Raw genomic sequence first — 23,618 nt, forward strand, 5'->3', positions numbered from 1 at the left:
GTTCCAGATGTGGCGATACTAAATATGTGTACTTGTTTTGTTTATTTTTTATTTTTTTTACATACAAATGTGTGTTTATTAGTGTAATATGTTTTATTATTTTTTAACATATTGTTTTAGATTTTTTTAAAAAAAAATTTTAACTTTTTTTTTTTACTTAGTCTGTCTATGGGACTTTCACTTTTTCCCTCTTTTCACAGGTATAATGTATTTCAATGCACTAGCATTGCAGTACATTATACCTATAGTGAAAGTTCCTGAGACCATGCTGTGAGCATGGTCTCAGCAGCTTTCCATGGCTTGGTGACCTGGGAGTTGTCATGACGACCCCAGGTCACCACGGCAACAGTCGGGCCCCCGCGATTACGTCGCGGGGGCACCGAACTGTAGGCACAGGGAGCTCCCGTCCCTCTGCCTGCCTCCTGAACTCTGCAATCGCGCTGGATCGCAGCATTCGGGGGTTAACAGCCAGGGGCGGCACTGACACCGCTCCTGGCTGTTTAGTGCAGGAGCTCAGTCACTGGCAGAGCTGAGCTCCTGCTGTGATCAGGCAGGAGACGCTGATATTTCAGCTTCTCCTGCGCGATCGTGCTGAGATCGGTCTGTCAGATTGACTGACCGATCACAGCGATCTGGGTGCAGGGATCACTAGCATGGGTCCCTGCACCGCTTCCCATGCCGCTCAGCTGTCACAGACAGCTGTCAGCACAAAACTGTCATTGCGTGTTTACACCCAGTGATAGTTTAAAGTCATGATGGGGATAACCTGTCATGGTGCGCGAATGAGCATCCAGCCATGACGGGTTATCCCCATCATTGGGCGTTATGGGGTTAAAGGGATCCGCCCGTGAAAACAAGATATCATATATTCACAGGATAGTTAATAACTTGTCATTGGTGGAAGTCCGACTGCTGGAACTTGCACCGATTGGCAGAACAGGGAACTTTTATCCCCGTTAGAATGGAGGAGCAGTGCACATGCTCAACCGCCATTCCATTCATTCTATATGAGGCTGCCAAATACTGCGCTTAGCTTTTTCTGTCATCCCCTTAGAGAATGAGTGTTGCTGCAGTTCAGTTTTAAAAATGAGTTAAAAATACTCTGATCTGCCAATTGGTGCAGGACGCAGCAGCTTTAAACCCAATGATCAGCAAGTTACCACTTATCCTGAAGATAGGTGATAACCTGTTTTCACTGGCCAATCCCTTTATAGGTTTTTACATCAGATGCTGGCATATAGACATCGCCATTGTTTTTTGCAACTCATAGTTATGCAAAGTTTTTCTGACTTTTGACATTTATAAGCTGGCTTCTTGTCGAAAAAAAATCTTAGTGGGGCATTGTGGGAGAGGAATGGCTAATCATAGCCTGACAGAATAACTATAATTTTCACCCAAAAGTGGCATAGGGTACTGCAGAAACCTACACCTTGTCAGATTCTGGTGCACAGATGGCCTTAAGATGCACTGGATTCATTAGTTTTATTATTATTTTTTAAAGAATTCTTCAATTTAAAGGGGTATTTTGATAATTTGAAATGTTAACCTATCTGCAGGATAGGCTATAATTTCCGGATCAGGACTAATCTGAGACCTCCACTGATCACCAGAATTGAGGTTGGAATGGAGCAGCAGCCAAGTATTCACACTCCAACTCCATTAAATCTTTATGTAAATCCCGGAAACAATAGGGTACATCACTTGGCTATCTTTGAGAATTAATTGAAGTCAACATGATCAACCTCTAATCCATTAAAACGGGAGACAAAAGTTCCTCTTACTGATAACACATGCCGATTGTACATGCGTTTTTCCTGCCAGGGACAAGCGGATGTGAAGCGTTCTTCACATGCATTTCCGCATACGGGTTGTCAAGCGCTTTCCAAGCGATTTTAGCATCACTTGGAAAGTGCTTGACAACTTGGTCACACTATATAAATCCATGCAAATGGCATGGATTTATATAGTGTGAGCTTAAAGAATGTTTAAAAATAAAAAAATAAATCTATACTTACCTTCTGATGGCCCGCGGAGTCTTGCTTCGCTCCATCCTCCCTTTCCGGCAGCTCGCGGTACACTACACTGAAGGACCTGCCATCACATGACTATGACGTCAGCGCAGGTCCTTCAGTCCACCGCGATCTGCCGGCAAGGGAAGACAAGGAGACCGTGGGCCATCAGAAAGTAAATATGATATTTATTTTTTATTTTATTCTTTTTTTTACAGGTTTTATGGTACCCGGATCCGGAGGAGAGTCTCCTCTTCTCCAGATCCGGGTACCATCCGCACATTGAAACGCATGGATTCCGCATGCACAGATGCAGTGATGCGGAATCCAAGCGTTTCAATGCAAGTCAATGGCAGCGAAAACGCAGCACTTCCGCAAAATAATTGTTAGTGCTGTGTTTTTTTCCGCAATGATAATCCGCAGCGGAAATTTCCGCAGCATGTGCACAGCACATGTGGATTATCATTGGGGGACATGGAAACGCTTAAAAAACGCATCGTGGGCACAGCCTTAACGTTGGCAAAAGACTTGCCTGGGCTAGAAAATGTCTTAAAAACCTTGTTTGATTTGAACAACTGTCTTCCAAACAGGGGCGGACTAAGGGCTCCAAGCAGTTTTAACTGGGTGGTACCCCTGGTCACTTGACAATTCATGTGACAGATGCAGAGGGTGTCATGTCAGGTGACTTCTCACATGAAGATGGGCCATGTGTTGGACACACTTCTCCCTGTTGTACATTTTGTAAACATTAACAGGGAGCAGAGATCATGGCACACCTAAAGTTCTTTCCCTCATAGACAGTACTATGCATAATAAGGTAGGACATTTTCTAATAAGAGATAGTACAATACATAATAGGAGAGCATATTATGTAATAAGGGGCAAAGCTATACATAAGGGAGAGCCTCTATGTTATAAGAAACAACACTACTGTATATATAATGAGAGGACAGTATGTTTTACTGGATGGTGCTATAAATAATAAGAGAGAACACTGTGTAATACCGGGATGGTGCTATACATATGAGAGGATGCAGTGTAATAAGGGATGATTCTATACATAAGAAAGAACCACTATGTAATAACAGATGGTGCTATACATAATAAGAAAAGACACTATGTAATAAGCGATAGAGCCAGGGCCGGAGTCAGCACCCGGCGCACCCGGGCAAGTGCCAGGGCACTGAGCAGGCGGGGGCCCACTCGTCATCGGGCCCGCTCCCCGCTGCTTGCTCAGGGCCCCTGCACCTGGCACAATACTTACCTCTCCCCGTGCCTCCGCAGCAGGTCCTGTCTCTTCCGCGGCTGCTGCACAGTGACGTCTCAGGTCAGAGGGCACAGTGACGTCCTTCCACCGCGCTCTCTCCTGAGCCGTCACAGCGCAGAGTGGGAAGACGCCGGTGCGCATAAGGAGTCCGGAGCAGCGGCAGCAGGTGAGAAGTGAGGTGAGTATTTGATTTTTTTTTTATTGTATGGAGGCATGGGGCATTATATGGTGGGGTGGGGGTGTGTGACATCCTGCATGGGGCATTATAAGGGAGGGGGGTGTGGGACATCCTGCATGGGGCATTATAAGGGAGGGGTGTGTGTGACATCCTGCATGGGGCATTATAAGGGAGGGGGGGTGTGACATCCTGCATGGGGCATTATAAGGGAGGGGGGTGGGACATCCTGCATGGGGCATTATAAGGGAGGGGGGGTGTGTGACATCCTGCATGGGGCATTATAAGGGAGGGGGGTGTGTGACATCCTGCGTGGGGCATTATAAGGGAGGGGTGTGTGTGACATCCTGCATGGGGAATTATAAGGGAGGGGGGTTGTGTGACATCCTGCATGGGGCATTATAAGGGAGGGGGGTTGTGTGACATCCTGCATGGGGCATTATAACGGGGAGTGTAACATCCTGCATGGGGCATTATAAGGGAGGGGGGTTGTGTGACATCCTGCATGGGGCATTATAAGGGAGGGGGGTTGTGTGACATCCTGCATGGGGCATTATAAGGGAGGGGGGTTGTGTGACATCCTGCATGGGGCATTATAAGGGAGGGGGTTGTGTGACATCCTGCATGGGGCATTATAAGGGAGGGGTGTTGTGTGACATCCTGCATGGGGCATTATAAGGGGGGGGTGTTACATCCTGCAGGGGGCATTATAAGACAGGGGGATGTGACATACTGTATGGGGCATTATAAGGGAGGGGGTGTGTGACATCCTGCATGGGGCATTATAAGGGAGTGGGGTGTGACATCCTGCATGGGGCATTATAAGGGAGGGGGGGTGTGACATCCTGCATGGAGCATTGTAAGGAAGGGGAGGTGACATCCTGCATGGGGCATTATAAGGGAGGGGGTGTGACATCCTGCATGGGGCATTATAAGGGAGGGGGGTTGTGTGACATCCTGCATGGGGCATTATAAGGGAGGGGGGTTGTGTGACATCCTGCATGGGGCATTATAAGGGAGGGGGGGTGACATCGTGCATGGGGCATTATAAGGGGGGTGGACATCCTGCAGGGGGCATTATAAGAGAGGGGGTGTGACATCCTGCATGGGGCATTATAAGGGAGGGGGGTGTGTGACATCCTGCATGGGGCATTATAAGGGTGGGGTGTGTGTGACATCCTGCATGGGGCATTACAAAGGGGGTGTGACATCCTGCAGTGGACATTATAAGAGGGGGGGTGACATCCTGCATGGGGCATTATAAGGGAGGGGGGGTGACATCCGGCATGGGGCATTATAAGAGAGGGGGGGTGACATCCTGCATGGGGCATTATAAGGGGTGTGTGTGTGAGACATCCTGCATGGGGCATTATAAGGGAGGGGGTGTGCGACATCCTGCATGGGGCATTATAAGGGAGGGGGTGTGTGTGACATCCTGCATGGAGCATTATAAGCAAGGGGGTGTGTGACATCCTGCATGGGGCATTATAAGGGAGGGGGGTGTATGTGACATCCTGCATGGGGTATTATAAGGGAGGGGGGTGTGACATCCTGTATGGGGCATTATAAGGGAGGGGGGGTGGCATCCTGCATGGGGCATTATAAGGGAGGGGGGTGACATCCTGCATGGGGCATTATAAGGGAGGGGGTTGTGACATCCTGCATGGGGCATTATAAGGAAGGGGGGGTGTGACATCCTGTATGGGGCATTATAAGGGGGGGTGACATCCTGCATGGGGCATTATAAGGGAGGGGGGTGTGACATCCTGTATGGGGCATTATAAGGAAGGGGAAGTGTGACATCCTGCATGGGGCATTATAAGGGAGGGGGGGTGACATCCTGCATGGGGCATTATAAGGAAGGGGGGTGTGACATCCTGTATGGGGCATTATAAGGGGGGGTGACATCCTGCATGGGGCATTATAAGGGAGGGGGTGTGTGACATCCTGCATGGGGCATTATAAGGGAGGGGGGTGTGACATCCTGCATGGGGCATTATAAGGGGGGGTAACATCCTACATGGGGCATTATGTGGGGGGAACAGCCTGCATGGAGCATTATGTGGGGGCACAGCCTGCATGGAGCATTATATGGGGGCCAGTATTCTGTATGGAGCGTTATATGGGGGCCAGTATCCCGTACGGAGCGCTATATGGGGGCCAGTGTCCTGTATGGAGCATTATATTGGGGCCAGTATACTGTGTGGAGCGATTCGCCGGTTTCTGAGCTATTGTAGAATTTACAATAGATATCACTCATGTAATGTAAGAAGTGAAATCTTCGGCATTGTACTATATATATATTTCTCTGTGGTATCTGTGCATCATGAATCATGGTATGTGTTAAAGGGGCCCACTGAGACTCTTTCGCCCAGGGCCCACAAAAACCTGGAGCCGGCCCTGGATAGAGCGATACCTAATAATAGAGAACCACTATTTAGAAAATATGGAACTATGCATAATAAGAGAGAACCAGTATGTAATAAGGGATAGCACCATATATAAGGGTGAACTACTATGTAATAAGGGATGATGCTATACATAATCAGATAAGTTGACTTACAAACAAAACTGTAACTCTCATCTTCTTTCTGCATACCATACAGTTTAAATGCAGAATAAATATTTACAACCAGTGACGTCTCATCATTTTCTTTGGTCTATTTTTCATCTAGTCAGCCCTACATGTTGACATCTCCCAGTCATGCCACGGCATAGTTTGTCATAAAAATCACCATGCCCCTGAAAATATCAAGGTCATGTATATTTGCCTCCTGAATACAAACTGTCTCTTGCTGCCCCTTTGACTATAAATATGTTCTACACCATTATTATAGATTTAGCCACTGTGCATTTCCCATTGGAAATATAAGTTAATAAACCCACCAATAAAAATATTAATTAATTAGCCACGGAGTCTCTCACCACTTCAGTTCATTACCCACTATGCTATGTCCTTTCTCCCTCTAGTCCTCCGTGTTTCTCCCTCTATCGCCAGCCAAAACTTCGTCACTGTCCTGTGTTTTTCCTGCCCTCCACAGTTTTCTCCCCCAACTGTTCTCCCCTCCAGTGTGCTGTTTTCCCCTCCACTGTACTCCACCCCACACTGTACCCATCATAGTTCTCTTCCCCGCTTTGTCATTCTGCCACTCATTGTCCTTCTACCCCTCATTGTGCTCTCCCTTTAAATGTGCTGCTCCTCCTCGTGGGTCATTGTGCTGCTTTCCCTCTATTTGTGCTCCCCCCATTGTGATCATCTCTCCTCATTGTGCTTGACTACTTCATTGTGCTCACCCTCATTGTGTTCACCCCTCATTATCCTCTTCCGCTTTTTGTACTCTCCCACTTTTTGTGCTCTCCTACATTGTAATTCTCTTCTCTGCTCTCTTCTCCATTGTAATTCCTCTCTTTACGCTCTCCTCCATTGCGCTGCTCCCCCACATTGCGCTCTTCTCCATTGTTCTGTTCACTGTCTTGACGCACTCCGTTGTGCCCTCAGTGTCTGTGCTAGCCACCCAGTGACCCCTCTCATTGTGCTTTGTCCCCCCATCCCTTTATATTGGGTTTCCATAGAAATCAGGCTCCAGGAGTAGACACAACATGTGTGCTCCTATATCCTGCCTGTTTTGTAGTTTTGGCCATCTTGAGAACAATTTGGAGTGCTTTATTTATGAAATATATGTGTTATATTCCAGTCCTAAAATGATGAGCCATGTCTACAGGAGAAAGACAAGTGTTTTTGTTTTTTTTAAAAAAACAGTCTGCTATACTGTATATATATATCAATCCACCGTAGAAATTTTCATTTTTAAGTTCTGGAGTAGTTTATTTCTCATTTCTTTGCTATCTTTAATTTTAATGAATGAGAGCCAAGTGACAAAAATAAAATCAGGAAAAAGACAATAAAACAAAGCAACAATAAAACCCTTCTGTGTCCTGATCTATATATACAGAAATAAAGACTTGTAAATTAGTCAAACACTATAGTATGTAGAATTACGTAGCGCTTCATAAAACTACTATTCTTCCAAGTGCATAGCAGGCGAAACAGCTGCATAATTAAACAGACAGATAACCATAAAGTGCAATTATAGGAGAAAGATGAAGGTTTATCGTTCACCGTTGGGGTTCTATGCTGTAACATAAGCTAAATCTACTTTTTTTTCATGCTTTTCTTTTTTATTATGTTGGGTAGAAAGATTGCTAGTATTTTCCTGTAACCAATACTGGTGATTAGATGTGACTCCTGGAAGCACACTATGTATCACACAATGCAGTATGAGATTGTGAACAGGATTTGTCAATTGTTTATGGCAATGAGTTGTGATGCAGGATTGTAGTAAATAATTAGAAATTACCTGTAATTCTTCCAATCTTGTCTGATCCATTAACATAACTGCCAGCAAATCCTGATACATGAGCTCCAAGGCTGTACCCAATCAAATGAACATTACTTCTAGGAAATTGGATAGATGACTGAAAAACATCATGAATTAGAAATCAAGACAACTGTAGGAGACGACAGGACAATGTTATTGAGGAGGCAGTACAGATAAAATGACAACAGGAAAGAATGAATGGCAGCCCCAGTTATACAGTAAGGCCAGGTTCATGGGTTTTTATTGCAGTTTTGTGCAGTTTTGGTAAATTTGAGTATTCCTGATTCCCAAATGCAATTGCATTTTTCCTGATGCTATTCAACAGATTTCGTTGGGAGTAGAAGTTGTACACGATTACAAAAAACAGGGTATTTTCTTCCAGGAACAGATCTATACCTATCCCCAGGTTGTGTGCGTTATTGCAGATCAGCCCAATTCACTTCAATAGAGTGGAACTGCAATGCCAGGTACAGCCCATGAAGAAGTGTAGTGCTGTTCCTAATCCTCCACACCCCCTTTAATATTTCATTGTGGTGTTTTTTTCTGCATTATTATTCATTACTTAAAGAGGTTATCCAGGACTTTTATATTGGTGGCTATCCTTAGAATCGGTCATGAATATCTGATTGGTAGGGGTACGACACCGGCCACCCCCTTGTCATTCCCTTATCTTGGTGTCGGCGGCACCATATGCTGAGCTGTGGAGATGCATAGCCCACTTGATGTAAGATGAAGTTTCTGCATAACTTGAGGTGTATTATAGAAGGAATAATGTTCATTCTACTATAAATTATTAAAGGGGGTGTCATGGACTATGATACTAATTACCGGCCTTTGGATGGGTCATGAATATCAAATCAGTGGGGGTCTGAGACTGCACCACTCAGCTGATCCTTTAACCCCTTTACGACCCTGCACATATAGGTATGTCCAAAGTCGCCTCCCCCTGTTTGATGCCGGCTCCGACAATGAGCCCTCATCTTTTCCGGCACATGACAGCTGATCTAGTCAGCTGACATGTGCCCCTGATAGCCGAGAGTGGAATCACGATCCACCTGTGGCTCTTAACATGTTAAATGCTGCTGTCAAACTCTGACAGAGGCATTTAACATGGCCGTACCGGAAGCCCGTCATAAGACCCGCCCATCGGCACGCCCATCCCATGATAGCGAGTTGCCGACAGGTTGGCATGACAACCTTGGATCTGCAGGAGATCACTGTGGTTGTCATAGCAGATGAACACTTTTGTAACACATAGCAGGGCTGGAGCCCTGTTATGTGTAACACAGCCGATCAGATGATCGCAGTTTCTAGACTCCCATGGAGACCATTGATGCATGTGTAAAGTAAAAAAAAATGTTTTTAAAAATATAAAAAAAATAAAAAAATATAAAAGTTCAAATCACCCTCCCTTTAGCCCCATTCAAAATAAAACATTTAAAAAAAAATACACATATTTGGTATCTCTGCATTCAGAATCACCCTATCTATCAATATATATAAAGAATTAATCCGAACCGTAAACGGCGTAACGAGAAAAAGAATCAAAACGCCAGAATTATGTTTTTTTGGTCGCCGCTACATTGCAATAAAATGCAATAACGGGAGATCTACACCAAAAGGGTATCAATAAAAATGTCAGCTCAATGCACAAAAATTAGCCCTCACCCGGCCCCAGATCCTTAAAAATGGAGACGCTACGGGTCTCTGAAAATGGCGCCTTTTTTTTTTTTTTTACAAACTTTGCATTTTTAACCACTTAAATAAAAATGAACCTATACATGTTTGGTATCTACAAACTCTTAATGACCTGGAAAATCATAATGGCAGGTCAGTTTTAGCATTTAGTGAACATGGTAAAAAAAAACAACCCAAAAACTATTATGGAATTTCACTTTTTTTGCAATTTCACCGCACTTGGAATTTTTTTTCCCGTTTTCCAGTACACAATATGTAAAACCAATGATATTGTTCAAAAGTACAAGTCGTCCCACAAAAAAACAAGCCCTCACATGGCCACATTGATGGAAAAACAAAAAATGTATGGCTCTGGGAAGACAGGGAGCACAAAACAAATACACAAAAAAGGAAAAACACAAGGTGGTAAAGGGGTTAAGCTTCGGCCGCTGTAAGTTCATAGTGTATAGACCTGGAACATCATAGCTCCATACACTGTATAGTGGCTATTCTCAGGCAGTTCCCATTGAAGTGAATGTGATGTAAGCCACAGTACCACAGAATGGTGCTATACAGTATAGGAGCTGTGGTGTTCTGGCTCAATACATTGTGCACCTCTTGCAATCCCGGCAGAATGGTGGAAGATATATTGATGACCAATCCTGAGGAAAGGTCTATAATATCTTAGTTCCCGAAAACCCCTTTAAGAATATTGGGAATAGGCCAGGATTATTACACCCATATAAAAGCAAGAGGCAGTAGATGCAATGCTTTTTATACAAGTCATAGAACTCTCTGTGATGTAGATATACTTCTGAATATTCTTATTATATGTCTTCCCTTATATATTTTCGGATAGGCTCAGTAAAGGGGATCCTCCATATTTACCGCACAATAGCTGTCTGCTCTCTGGGGTATTTCTGTTCCAGCTGTGTTGTGATACAGTAATAATATTCTATTTTTATGGAGAGAGTAAATCGTTCCATCATCTTTCTACGTGGACATGCGTGATATAAACAAGATCATTTCCCCTGTTTATGATTTCCTTTGTGAGTAAAATGATTCCAAGCCTCTGAAAATGACAAGTCACCAATGCAAATGAGGAAGCAGAAGCCGAGGTAAATAAATATAGCGGTTATATTTTACAATGCAAATGTTTGTGCTGGCACCAGTACACGCGGCAGAGTAGTTAACTTAGCTGAACATCTTGAGGCTGATTATATGGCTGCTGAACTACTGCGGTAACAATGCTATAAAAATAAGGGGAGAGGAGTAAATCTGGCAGGTGCATTACTGTCCAGAAGGAAAGAAATACGGTTCTGAGCTGGACATCAAATAGTCACACACACGTCTGCCACATGTTATCCCAATCCCTGTCCGCTGTTAGCCACTGACTATATATCATTATATGGTAATGATATAGTTTTTCTTTATGACTAATCTCGGTTTTGCATCCTGCTTTATTTTGCTGTATTTATGAAGCATACAATCAGAAATTAGGTAATTATAGAAGAGCTAAAAGCAGGTTCTATCACATATAACTCATTTTTTTATGAGATGATAAGTTATGATATTAGTTAGGAGAAAGTTTTTGGGGAGCAGTGCCTGCTCAGATATCTTCCCTAAGGGTGTTTTCACATTGCATTTAGGCACCCGTTCAGTGGCCCCGTCGGGGCTTACGTCCAAACGCCCCCACAAAACGGGATTTGGACGTTTGCACCGATGGGGTCATAGACTATAATGGTGCCAACAGAGCAAACGTGCGCTCTACCGTGAATCATTTTCGGGCATATAGGCCTTCTGGAGGCGGACACACAGATGTAACACGGGTACTTTAGATGCAGTGACACAGAAACACAGAGCAGCCAATACAGTGTTAATAAACAGGGGAAGTTTATAATAACAGGGTCAATCTCCACGCAGGGAGTATGAGGGGAAAATATGGGGAAAAACAAGTAGCAGGTAAAAGTCTTTAACTGACAGTTCACAGTTTAACTAGATATAGCAGAGTCGAACCGGTTGTAAACGACAGATTTTACACTTAGCTGACTCTTTTCCTCCACAAGGCAGTTGCCAGCTGAGGCCGGTGTTGATTTCTTCATCAGGCTTCCCCGCCCAAACAAAGCTCCGTCTTCTGGCGGCAGCGGGCGGTCTCCGGTTTTACCCGCTGAGCCCCTAGTCCATAACATAGCACCTCACGTGCCCGGCTCCACCGACCCTGCGTCTCTTCTCTAGTCGGCTTGACTCCTCCGGTCCACTGCACTCACCTCTTGCTCCCAGTCCTGGAGCCAGGAGCCTGGACCCTCTCACACTGCTCTGCTGAGCAGGACCCAGCTCCGCTTTCCTGTGCAGACGTCCTCGTCTCTTCCTCTCTCTACCCACGTCACGAGTCTCTCGGTCACCTGACCTCCCAGCTCTCACTCTGTACACGCCCCCAGTTTCCCAGTCACCTGACTCCTGTGCTCGCAGTCTGTCTTCCCCCTGCAACCAGAGGCATGGCCCCGGCAGTTCCGGATCCCTTGCTCTGACAGTACTTACACCCCGGTCTTCCCCCTTACACTCCCGCTTTCCTTTAACTCGCCATTCCACGGGCGAGAGTTCCTTCATCAAACGTTCACTTTCTTGGACTTCCTGGACGATACGGTACCATATGAGTTGATTTTGTTCGTAACGGTGAGGAGGCACTCCTGCTGTTGTCCGGCGTAACTCAGTCAGACCGATGGGGGGTGCAGGGTCACTCGGATTTCCAATCTCCGCCTGTCCGGTGGCTTCAACCAATGTTGTTCCCTCGCCGCCTGCACGGGGGACTGCAGGTAGTCGAGTGCTGGGGCTCGGAGGTAGAATCAACAATTCTTCTTTATCCACATTGTGGCTTGGGGCAACTGTGACAGGACCCTCTCTAGAAGCAGGTGATTCTTCTCCATCCTCATCATCTTTAGACAGACAGGGTCGCAGCATACTACGATGAACCACTCTGGTAGGGGCACCTTCAGCCCCCTCGGGTTGAACTTCATACACAGGTCCTTCAGCGCCAATCCTGTGCTTCACTCGGTGCGGGGTCCGTTTCCACCGCCTACTCAATTTGCTCCGGGGCCGCCTGTCCCGAACCAACACCCGCTCCCTCGGGCCTCAGAGCTGTCCCTCGAAGAGGCAATGTCTCATGATGTTTGAGCTCCTGAAACTTTTGTTGTACCAACTGTCGGAGGGTCTGCAGTCGATGCCGATGTTCCCGGACCCAAGAAGACACCCCCGTCCGTGGGTAGTCCTCCTCGGGGTCCAGCTCTAACTCGGTAATCTCTCGCCCCTTTTGCCCAAACAGCAAGGTATAAGGAGTGAACCCCGTCGTACTATTCACTCGGTTGTTGTAGACCCACACCAGCTCGGCCACAAACTCAGGCCACCGTACCTTCCGATCTTCCTCCAACGTGCGGAGCATTTGGATCAGTGTCTGATTAAAGTGTTCACAGGCCCCATTTCCTTGAGGGTGGTAAGGAGTAGTCCGTGCCTTCTCAATCTTGTACAACCGGTGCAGCTCTTCCATCACCCAGCCTTGGAAGTAGGCGCCTTGATCGGAATGAATCCTCTTTGGGCAGCCGTACACCCGAATGAAGTCTTGGCAGATGGCCCGCGCAGCGGACTCGGGGGTCTGGTCTCTGGTCGGGGTCACTGCTGCAAACTTTGTGAAGTGGTCTGTCATTACCAGGCAATGTTCATACCCGTGATGCACCGGTCCAACCGTCAAATAGTCGATCATCAGCACCTCCAAGGGGGCAGAAGTCACAATAGTTTGTATAGGAACCCGCTGCTCCAAGGGCTTAACCAGCTCACAGCTCCGACATCTTCGACAAGTGTCTTCTATTGTTGTTCGCAGTCGGGGATGATACACCAGCCTCTGCAACCACTGAAACGTCTTCTCTGGTCTGAAGTGAGCCCCTTGTTCATGAGCCTCCTTAGCCACTATTCCGACCAACTTCTCTGGGATCACCACTTGCCAGGTGGTCCCGAACTCTCGCAGTAGCTGCACCCGTCGGTACAGCAGCCCGTCTCACAAACATAGTCTCTCCCATTGTCACAGCATCTTCAGTGCTCCCGGGGACAGGGTACTCCTCTCTTCTCGACTGGGGACTTGCCGCAAAGCCACCCATTGACGTAATTGAGCAACTTCTCTGTCAGTCTGTTGAAGTCGGATCCAGTCATCTCTTGGCTGCCCTAGCACTTGTTCTTCCGACGTCTCTCCGATCTGCCCCTGCGCCGCGGCCAGCGGTCCCACGAAACTTCGGAAGTTAGGAGTCTCATCCGCCTCCAAATCTTCATTGCAGTCATGATCAGGCTGTTCATATGTCACTCTGGAGAGGGCGTCGGCATGAGTACTCTCTGCCTTAGGCTGGTAGGCGATCTTATACCGGTACCTGGCCATGCGGGCCACCCACCGCTGCTCCAGGGCCCCCAATTTCGCATTCTCCAAGTGGGCCAGCAGGTTGTTATCTGTTCTCACCAGTACTTCGGATCCGGACAAATACTCTGCAAACTTCTCGGTCATTGCCCAAACCAGAGCCAGCAACTCTAATTTGAAATAGCTATAATTATCCGGGTTCCTCTCGGAGTCGTGAAGGGAGCGGCTGGCGTACGCAATCACGCGCTCTTTCCCCTCCTGTACTTGGGATAACACGGCTCCCAGACCATGTAGGCTCCCATCAGTGTGGAGCATGAAGGTTTGGGAGAAATCCGCATAGGCAAGTATTGGGGCCTCGGTCAGGGCCATTTTTAGGGCATGGAAGGCCTCTTCCTGGCTGCTTCCCCACCAAGTAGCTCCAGCAATGGGTTGGCTATGCGAGTGAAGTTCTTCACGAATCTTCGGTAGTACCCGGCAAGTCCCAGGAAGGCCCGAACGTCCTTCACTGTCTTCGGGGTAGGCCACTCCTGTACGGCGGCCACCTTTTCCTGGGTGGGCCTGACTCCTTCACCGGACACAGTATGACCGAGATATTCGATCTGTTTGCGAAACAGGTGGCACTTCTTGGGCTTCACCTTTAGGCCATGACTCTGTAGGCGACTCTGTAGGCGACTCCTCGAAGGTGGCGGCATAGACAACTATGTGGTCAAGGTAAATGAGTGTCGCTTCGAAGTTTAAATCGCCCAGGCACCTCTCCATCAGACGCTGGAACATCCCGGGGGTGTTAGTCAGGCCGAAGGGCATCCGATTGAACTCGAACAGTCCCATGGGTAATATGAACGCCGTCTTCGCACGGTCATGTTCGGCCACGGACACCTGCCAGTACCCACTGGCCAGATCCAAGGAGGAGAAGTATCTTGCCTTCCCTAAGGCTGACAGGGACTCTTTGATTCAGGGTAGTGGGTAAGAGTCCCATACTGTACAGGCATTCAGTCGTCTATAGTCCACACAGAACCGCAGGGTCCCATCCCAGGACAATCGGGGCTGCCCACGGACTCTGACTCTCCCGTATCACACCATTCTGTAACATATGGGCTAACATTTCCTTAACCTCTTTATACATCTGGGGAGGTATCTGCCGGTATCTCTCCCACACTGAGGCAGCGCTCCCCGTGGGAATCTCGTGGGTAATGGCTTCGGTGCAACCAAAATCATCCTCATGGCGAGCAAAGACTTCCTGGTACCGCTCCAGCACCTCTTTAACCTGCTGCACCTGTCGAGGTGTAAGTCCTGTCAATTCAGCCTGCATTCGTTCTAGGATTCTTCGTTCCCCCTTCGCACTAGCCCGGTGGGATTCCGGCGGCACGGTGACCGCCACAGTCCAGGGGTCTCCTCGTACAGCGGACAGCTGTACCAGATCAGGTCGCACCAACTTCTCTGGCATTCCCAGAATCTGGGCTATTTCCACCCTGGGAGGGAGTGTGAGATCATCTTCGCCCAGATTAACACACCGCACTATGACATTGCCACCCCGAGCGGTGGCCAGGGTCCGAGCCACCAAGAGTCCAGGGGGTACTTTGTCCATCGATGTTGGTTCTATCTGAACTTCGACCCCCTCAAGAGGTGTGCAGGCCCGTGCGGATAACGTGAGTACAGTTTGTCCGGGCAGTAAGGTGATCACCGTAGCTGCTGGCACTATTATTTTCCCCAGGATCTTCCCTTCACTCGACGTCTCCTGAGCCTGGGCAGCTCGGATTAGTTGTTGAAAGACCCTCCTTTGGGGGGTTCGCGGGTCCCACTGGTCTAGAGGAATCTCCTTCGGCTCAATAATCAGGATTTTCCCGATATCTTTCAGCACATTCATTCCGAGGGTCACCGGGGGTCCACTTCCGGTTCCCCCTGCGACCAGGATGACTCCTTTTTTTCCCACATCTTTTCCACACACTCGGATCCACACCACCCCTGCGACCGGGATGGGTAATTGATTAGCTGCCGTGAGTCTAATTACTGGTCCCCATTCAGGCCGTGCTATCTCTGGAAATCGCTTTTGGAAGTAGGCTTCTGTCATCGTAGTCACCTGGGATCCCGTGTCAATCAGGCAGTGAACAGCCGACCGCTTATTTCAGCCCAGAAAGTCGGGCTGGTGGAAACCAGGTCTTGGGACTTCCTCTTTTTCTTTCCCCTTCCTCAGGCTCCGGGCTGTGTCCCCCAAACACGGAGCCTGCTAGTTTAACGGCTGCCGCGACAGGGGCCACCCTCGGCTAGCACAGCCCCTGGCGTAATGTCCTGCGCCTCCACATTTCCAGCAGGTCGTGTCTCTGTATGTGTAGGACTGCCTCACTCCCCTACGGAACTCTCCTGCAGGGGGGGTCCTGAATTCAATTCTTTCCATAACTGGAGCAATCGATCTGGGTATCTCTGGTGTCGGGGCAGGGGTCTTCTTGAGACTGGACCATTCATCCCGCATCTCCTGTATCTCCTTTCGCATCTCTGGAGCCCATTCCGGTTCAGCTGCAGGCGGGGTGGGTAGCTCGTTACTCCGGACCATCGCTGCCAGGGCCGTCACCCCCATCTCTTGCTCTCTCACACGTGCCTCCGCCCCCACTTCTAGAAAAGTCATACGTGGGTTGGCGCCCAGGCGCTCCCGCAAGGCCTGCTTCAGTTGCACATCCCTGAGGACTGCCACAAACTGGTCCCTTAAGATCACGTCAGGGGGGCCCATTCCCAAATTCCCCATGTCGTCTTTTCTAGTGATATAGGCATGCACCTTCTGTAAGGCATTAACATACTGCGTCACAGTCTCCCCCTCCTGCTGCACTTGGTGAAACAGCCGTATCCTCAGCTCTCCTACATTGGTGGGATCCCCATGCATCTCCTCCAGTATCCGCACCACATTTTCTACAGTATCCCGATCATGGGGAGGGCGGTACATCATGGATTGTCGGGCCTCACCGTCCAGGGCCAGTAAGGCTATTTCGGCTTGCATAGCTGGGGTCATCGGATGCATACGTAACATACTCCAAACTCTCTCAATCCAGTCCCACAGCATCATATTGTCCCCGGTGAACTTTGGGAGATTGCTGAGCATGGCCCCCAGCGGCAAGCTAGATTTAGGGGCTCCCAGGATGGACTGCTCTGCAGTGTCTGTGTCTAACGACTGCATCCTGCCGACTACGCCAAATGTAACACGGGTACTTTAGATGCAGTGACACAGAAACACAGAGCAGCCAATACAGGGTTAATAAACAGGGGAAGTTTATAATAACTGGGTCAATCTCCACGTAGGGAGTATGAGGGGAAAATATGGGGAAAAACAAGGGAAGTAGCAGGTAAAAGTCTTTAACTGACAGTTCACAGTTTAACTAGATATAGCAGAGTCGAACCGGTTGTAAACGACAGATTTTACACTTAGCTGACTCTTTTCCTCCGCAAGGCAGTTGCCAGCTGAGGCCGGTGTTGATTTCTTCATCAGTCTTCCACGCCCAAACAATGCTCCGTCTTCTGACGGCAGCGGGTGGTCTCCGGTTTTACCCGCTGAGCCCCTAGTCCATAACACAGCACCTCACGTGCCCGGCTCCACCGACCCTGCGTCTCTTCACTAGTCGGCTTGACTCCTCTGGTCCACTGCACTCAGCTCTTGCTCCCAGTCCTGGAGCCAGGAGCCTGGACCCTCTCACACTGCTCTGCTGAGCAGGACCCAGCTCCGCTTTCCCGTGCAAACGTCCTTGTCTCTTCCTCTCTCTACCCACGTCACGAGTCTCTCGGTCACCTGACCTCCCAGCATTCACTCTGGATATGCCCCCAGCTTCCCAGTCACCTGACTCCTGTGCTCGAAGTCTGTCTTCCCCCTGCAACCAGAGGCACGGCCCCGGCAGTTCCGGATCCCTTGCTCTGACAGTACTTACACCCCGGTCTTCCCCCTTACACAGACACAGTAGTAGTATCCCATAGTTTCATGTCAGACTGGTGTGCTTCGGTCCCTATAAGTCAAGACTCTGACTTTTAGCATTACCAAACAAGTGCAACTGCGTTGTAAATTCTGTTTTTCTCTACACCGGCATGTATGTAAAGGATATGTAACTTCCGTTATTCAATCAAACATTCCAAGTATACATAAAATGTGTATTGCTATGAAATAAAGAATAATCCCATTACAAATTCCAAAAACATTAAGACCTTGATTCATACAAGCGATTACGCCAAAACTCTTGTATAAATCACTTTAAAAATGTTGCGATTTTTGATGTTTTCATGCAAGCTTCACCCAGCTCTTCGAAAATGGGCAGGATGAAGACAGAACAGGGGCGTGACTAATATATACTGAGTGGTGGTGTACCTTACATCAGAAAACTTACACTCATCCCTGAAATGTGGTGAGGTGCATGCCAGTTTTGGTGCGCTGCATTCATTAAAGGGGTTGTCCGGTCTAAAACGACAGGTCTGCAGTGACTCTATGTGACTGCAGATTTGTGAATCTTCACAAGGAGATGGACATATTGCCCACATTCCCCCTTAAAGAAACAAATATAGTCGTAATGTGAATTGTGATGTGCGTTAAAGATGTTAGCAATGTTGATAATGTGAATTGCCTGCTAGTAGAGATAGCAAGAGTTAATGCTTGGGACTAGCCCAGAGTGGCAGGGACTAAGTTGAAGGGAAAGTGACAGTTTCCTGGTAATGAGTCAGATATGGCCCCGAGTACATAGAGAAAGGATCTAAGGTTAAATGTGAGCAGTGCTGTATCTTTGGGTGTCCCTAACGTGAATGGAGACCAAATAAGAGAGAGCGTGATCTGGAGCGGAGCAGTAAAGAAGAAAAGTGACTGAGAGACAGAGTGATTCTATGAAGACGGGTCCTGAGAGTGGACGCCTAGCAGTAAGGTGCAAAGTTTACAACTCCTGAAGGTAACTTGCCTAGACAGGACTGAGTACGCAGGATGAATAGAGTGCCCCAGGTGAGAGTTCCAGAGCGTCAGGATTAGAGAAGATAAGTACCGGCCATACTGGCACCATAGCTCCACTATAGGGGAAAGAAGATGCGGAACCACAGGTTGAGTAAAGGACTCTTGCTAAGCTGAACTGTAGTGTCAAGGAGCTGGGATGTGATGAAATAGTGAGAAACAGTGGATACAGAGGACAAGTAAAAAGAGTAAAGAGAAAGGAATGGAAACTGCTCCGAAAATGCTCCAAATTGTAAACACAACGTTCGTAAGACTGTGTACCCGCTATCTCCTGTATATATTCCCTACCAAGTTCCCGTTCAGTAAAAAGTTTATTTTTGCATGGTGGTCTCCCTCATTGAACTAATAAACATCTGCTCTTGTCAAACCAACGTCATTGGTTACATGTAGCCTGCACAGGCGTAGTGCCCTTTCAGCACAAGTCCACACACCCAGTCAAGACCCCCACTTTCATGTAACGTGCATGGGCGTATGAGATGAGTACCTCACCCATGGCTACCGCCCCACGCCATGTTACATCAGTGCTGGGAACGGCGGACACTAGACCGCTAGTATGCGATATGCATACTCCCGGCCAGAATACACTTGCATTGAGCGCGCTGGAAACAATCTAGTTGGATACTGGTCGGGAGTATGCATATCGCATACTTGCGGTCACACATGCGCTGTGAGGATTAACAATTCTGCAGTCACATAGAGTGACTACAGACTTGTTGTTTTAGAAAGGACAATTCCTTTAAGAGGCATATACCTCTTGGTGAATTAGGAGCATCTAAGTCGCCTGATCATCAACGCCCGCATTGTCCACGCTGGTCAGGGACTTTAAGAACTAAAAAAACCTGACAAACCCATAAACCATGGCACATAGGGAGCCATTATAATAATGTTAAATAATTAACATAGTGTAGTGCTAATCAGGACTAATTAGACCACAGAGGAATCATAGTGTTGCTATTTTCAAGTTATAAAAAAACTTTAGAAAAACTTTACACAAATATCATATTGAACCTTGAAATAACACTGCAACTAAATTCAATGGATCCCACTTCCCCAATAGCTGTTTTGTCTTAAATTCCTTTGGATTTGGAAGCTCCTTGAGATATGTGATAATATAAAGGATATATTGTTTACTGGATTATGTAATCCATAAAAGTGAATAAATTTAAAGGGATTATCTGGGACTATTTTATTATTTTTTCATGGGGCTAAGAACTGACAGGCAGGTAATTGCTAACTACCTGCCTGTTCTGCCCTGCATTGGCTCAGAGCGATCACAGACCACTTCTTCTGGCGATTCTGCTGCTTCACAGCAACAAAGCCGCTCTTCTGGGTTGCTCTTTCAACAGGGCGTGACTGCCAACGTCATACTGATTGACAGCCGGCTCCCCACAGGTAAGCAGCAAGGAACCAGCATGATCAGCATGATGTCGGCTGTCACACCCCATCAACACTGCAGAGCGGAAAAGAAGCAGAACATCGCTGGAAACCACAGAATCTCTGGCAGGAGCAGTCCATGATCACTCTGAGTCGGCAATGATCGGCACCAGACACAACAGGCAGGTAGCTAGCAACAACCTGCCTATAAGTTCTTAGGCCCAAAAGAAAAAAAGAAAATAGTCCCAGGTATCCCCTTTAATAGCAAGTAAAGTATGTGTGAGTTTAAGCCTGGTAGTGGACCTCATGATTGGTGTTATAGCTGAAGTCGGTCATCTTGGAAGAACGTGCACCACTGGAGCATCCTCTGGTGAGCCAGTCTTTCACTATAATGCTTCACTATTGGGCAAGGGACTGAGTACTTATAAATACTGACACCAATATTTGACTTTTATTATATAAATGTGTATAAGTAAACAACAGTATATACATGATTGGGTTCAATCATTGATAACTCCCAAAGCTTCAGTCTCATCTGGTAAAGCGACCAGCTATTATTGTAAATAATATACATGGCCAGATACATGTACAGTGAGTGACGATTTGTGAGATGAACTAACCTTCATTAAAAATAAAAAAAAATTTAAGAGTTTTTTGCGTGTATAACTTGGCTTGAGCTATACTTTGTAACCAATTTGATCGATAATACATATATCATGTTCAAGAACAAAACACAATGCTCAAAAAATGAGCAGAACACTTGGAGGTCACCCCAAGTATATCCCAAGTCAATTAATCTTCAGGGATGTCAATCTGTCTGGTAGGGCTGTGTTCACACAAGATAATAAGTGTTAGGCTGTGTGCCCACGATGCGTATTTCATGCGTTTTTGGTGCGGAAATTTCCGCAGCGTAAACGCATGATAAACGCATGGTAAGCGTTCTGCCATGGTCCCCTATGCAATTCCCCTTTCAATGCCCATGCCGCGGATTTTTCCGTAGCGTTTATGCTGCGCTCAAAAATCCGCAGCATGTCCATTAATTTTGCGGAAGCGCAGCGTTTTCACCGCCATTGACTTGCATTAGAACGCGCCAATTCCGCAAGACTGCATCTGTACTTGCGTAATTGGCGCGTTCTAATGTGCGGATGGTACCCGGGTGTAGAGGAGAGGAGACTCTCCTCCACACCCAGGTACCATAGAAACTGTAAAAAAAAGAATAAAATAAAAAATAAAGATTATATTCACCTTCTGGCGGCCCGCGCTGCGCTCCTTCTCCTTTGCCGGCACATCGCGTTGGACTGTAGGACCTGCGGTGACGTCACAGTCATGTGACGGTAGGTCCTTCAATACAGGGCATCGCGATATCCCGGCAGCCAGGAACGAGCGCAGCAGCACACCCCGGACCATCGGAAGGTAAGTATACATTTATTTTTTTATTTTTAACCATTCTAAAGGTCATACTATATAAATCCATGCTGTTTGCATGGATTTATATAGTGTTGTCAAGCACTTTCCAAGTGATGCTAAAATCGCTTTGAAAGCGCTTGTCAATCTGCATGCGGAAACGCATGTGAATCCGCATGTATTACGCAGGAAAAACGCATGTACAATCCGCATGCATTTTTTCTGCCAGGGAGATGCAGAAATGCTGCAGAAATTTTCTGCTTCATTTCTGCATCGTGGGCACATAGCCTTATTCATCTCACCTCTCATGTAAATTTTGTCACTAAATCTGTGTATATGTGTATGTAGTGCATTATGTGTGTGTGTTAATATACTCACCTACTGCCACCTTCTCAGGGATCCAGCGCCGTTCTGCTCCTCGTCTGAGTGACATCACCGCTCTTCAGACTCTCTGGATCATACTGTGCTCTGCGTGACCAGGAAGTGACTTTTCCCCGGAGAAGATGGCGATGATAGGTGAGTATGTTACGCACCCACACTACACTGCATACACTGATACACAGATTTAGCGAAAAAAAAGTTCATGTCAGGGTTTCTTTAATGTCATGGGTAATTGGTGTATGATCTCCTGCTATGTGTTTCTTAGTCTGGGCCTTGCCAAACATACAACTTTTCCCATCCAATGTTAATCTTACTTCAAGCCATTCCAGGAATTCCGCTATCTCTAGACCAATAAATCGAGCATTCTGTACCGCAACTGCGTAATGCACATGAGCAGACAACAACCAGTCCACGATGATGACATTAATCTCCTTTTTACTGGTTTTGAATGCAGAAGCCATCTTTGGAATCCAAGCTTCCAGATTTCCATCAATCTAGAAGCAAACAACATAACAAAGCTGTAAGAAATGATGCGGAACTTTTAACATGCAATGCTTCTATGTCAAGACGTATTACTGATCTATTTTCAAGCTCATAAAGAGACTTCAACATCTTAAGGGACTTTTTCTCCCCGTTTTTTTATATTTATCTGTTGATGTAATTGTTTGAGAGTTTGTTTATTTGTGGGAGCAGTTATATTTTTAATGGCACCATTTTAGGATACATACGGTATATGCCAGGGGTCCTCAAACTACGGCCCGCGGGCCACATGCGGCCCGCGGAGGACTTTTATCCGGCCCGCCGGGGGCTATCGGCGGAGGAGAGGGGAGCGGTGTCAGCGTCCGCCCTTCTCCCCCGCTTGCTCAGGGCCCCGGCAGGCGGATACTTACCTCTCCTCGTGCCTCTGCAGATCCGCTGTCTTCCTGCTCTGCGCTTCCTGTGACGTCTCAGGTCAGAGGGTGCGGTGACGTCTTTACACTGCGCCCTCCCGAGTGCCATCATAGGCAGCGCAGAGCGGGACGCCGCCGCTGAGATGCTGGAGTCCGGACCAGAGTAGAGCAGCGGCAGCAAGTGGGAAGTGAGGTGAGTATTGGATTTTTTTTTTTTTTTAATGTATGGAGGCATAGGTCATTATATGGGGGGGTGACATCCTGCAAGGGGTATAATATGGGGGGGTGACATCCTGCAAGGGGCATGATTTGGGGGGTGACATCCTGCATGGGGCATTATATGGGGGGGTGACATGCTGCATGTGGCATTATATGGGGGGGTGACATGCTGCATGTGGCATTATATGGGGGGTGACATGCTGCATGGGGCATTATATGGGGGGGTGACATGCTGCATTGGTCATTATATGGGGGGGTGACATGCTGCATGGGGCATTATATGGGGGGGTGACATGCTGCATGGGGCATTATAAAGACAGGGGAGTGATATACTTCATGGGGCATTATATGGGGGGGGTGACATCCTGCATGGGGCAGTATATGGGGGGTGACATCCTGCATGGGGCATTATATGGGGGGTGACATCCTGCATGGGGCATTATATGGGGGGGAAAGGGACATCCTGCATGGGGCATTATATGGGGGGAAT

General features: G+C 47.4%; 1 protein-coding gene across 1 annotated transcript in view; it reads right to left on the bottom strand.

Annotated features, from left to right (window-relative positions):
* Positions 1-23,618, bottom strand: part of LIPC (lipase C, hepatic type) — a 318,457-nt gene that overhangs the window by 48,847 nt on the left and 245,992 nt on the right. The window contains exons 5-6 of the mRNA XM_073652967.1: positions 22,334-22,513; positions 7,810-7,927 (exon numbers count right to left, since the gene is read on the bottom strand). Coding sequence (XP_073509068.1) covers positions 7,810-7,927; positions 22,334-22,513 — 298 coding nt within the window. The remainder of the gene's footprint in view (positions 1-7,809; positions 7,928-22,333; positions 22,514-23,618) is intronic.

This window comes from Phyllobates terribilis, unplaced genomic scaffold (assembly GCF_046119375.1).
Source record: "Phyllobates terribilis strain yellow unplaced genomic scaffold, ASM4611937v1 Scaffold_11__3_contigs__length_659146591, whole genome shotgun sequence".
NCBI classification, from domain to species: Eukaryota; Metazoa; Chordata; class Amphibia; order Anura; family Dendrobatidae; genus Phyllobates; species Phyllobates terribilis.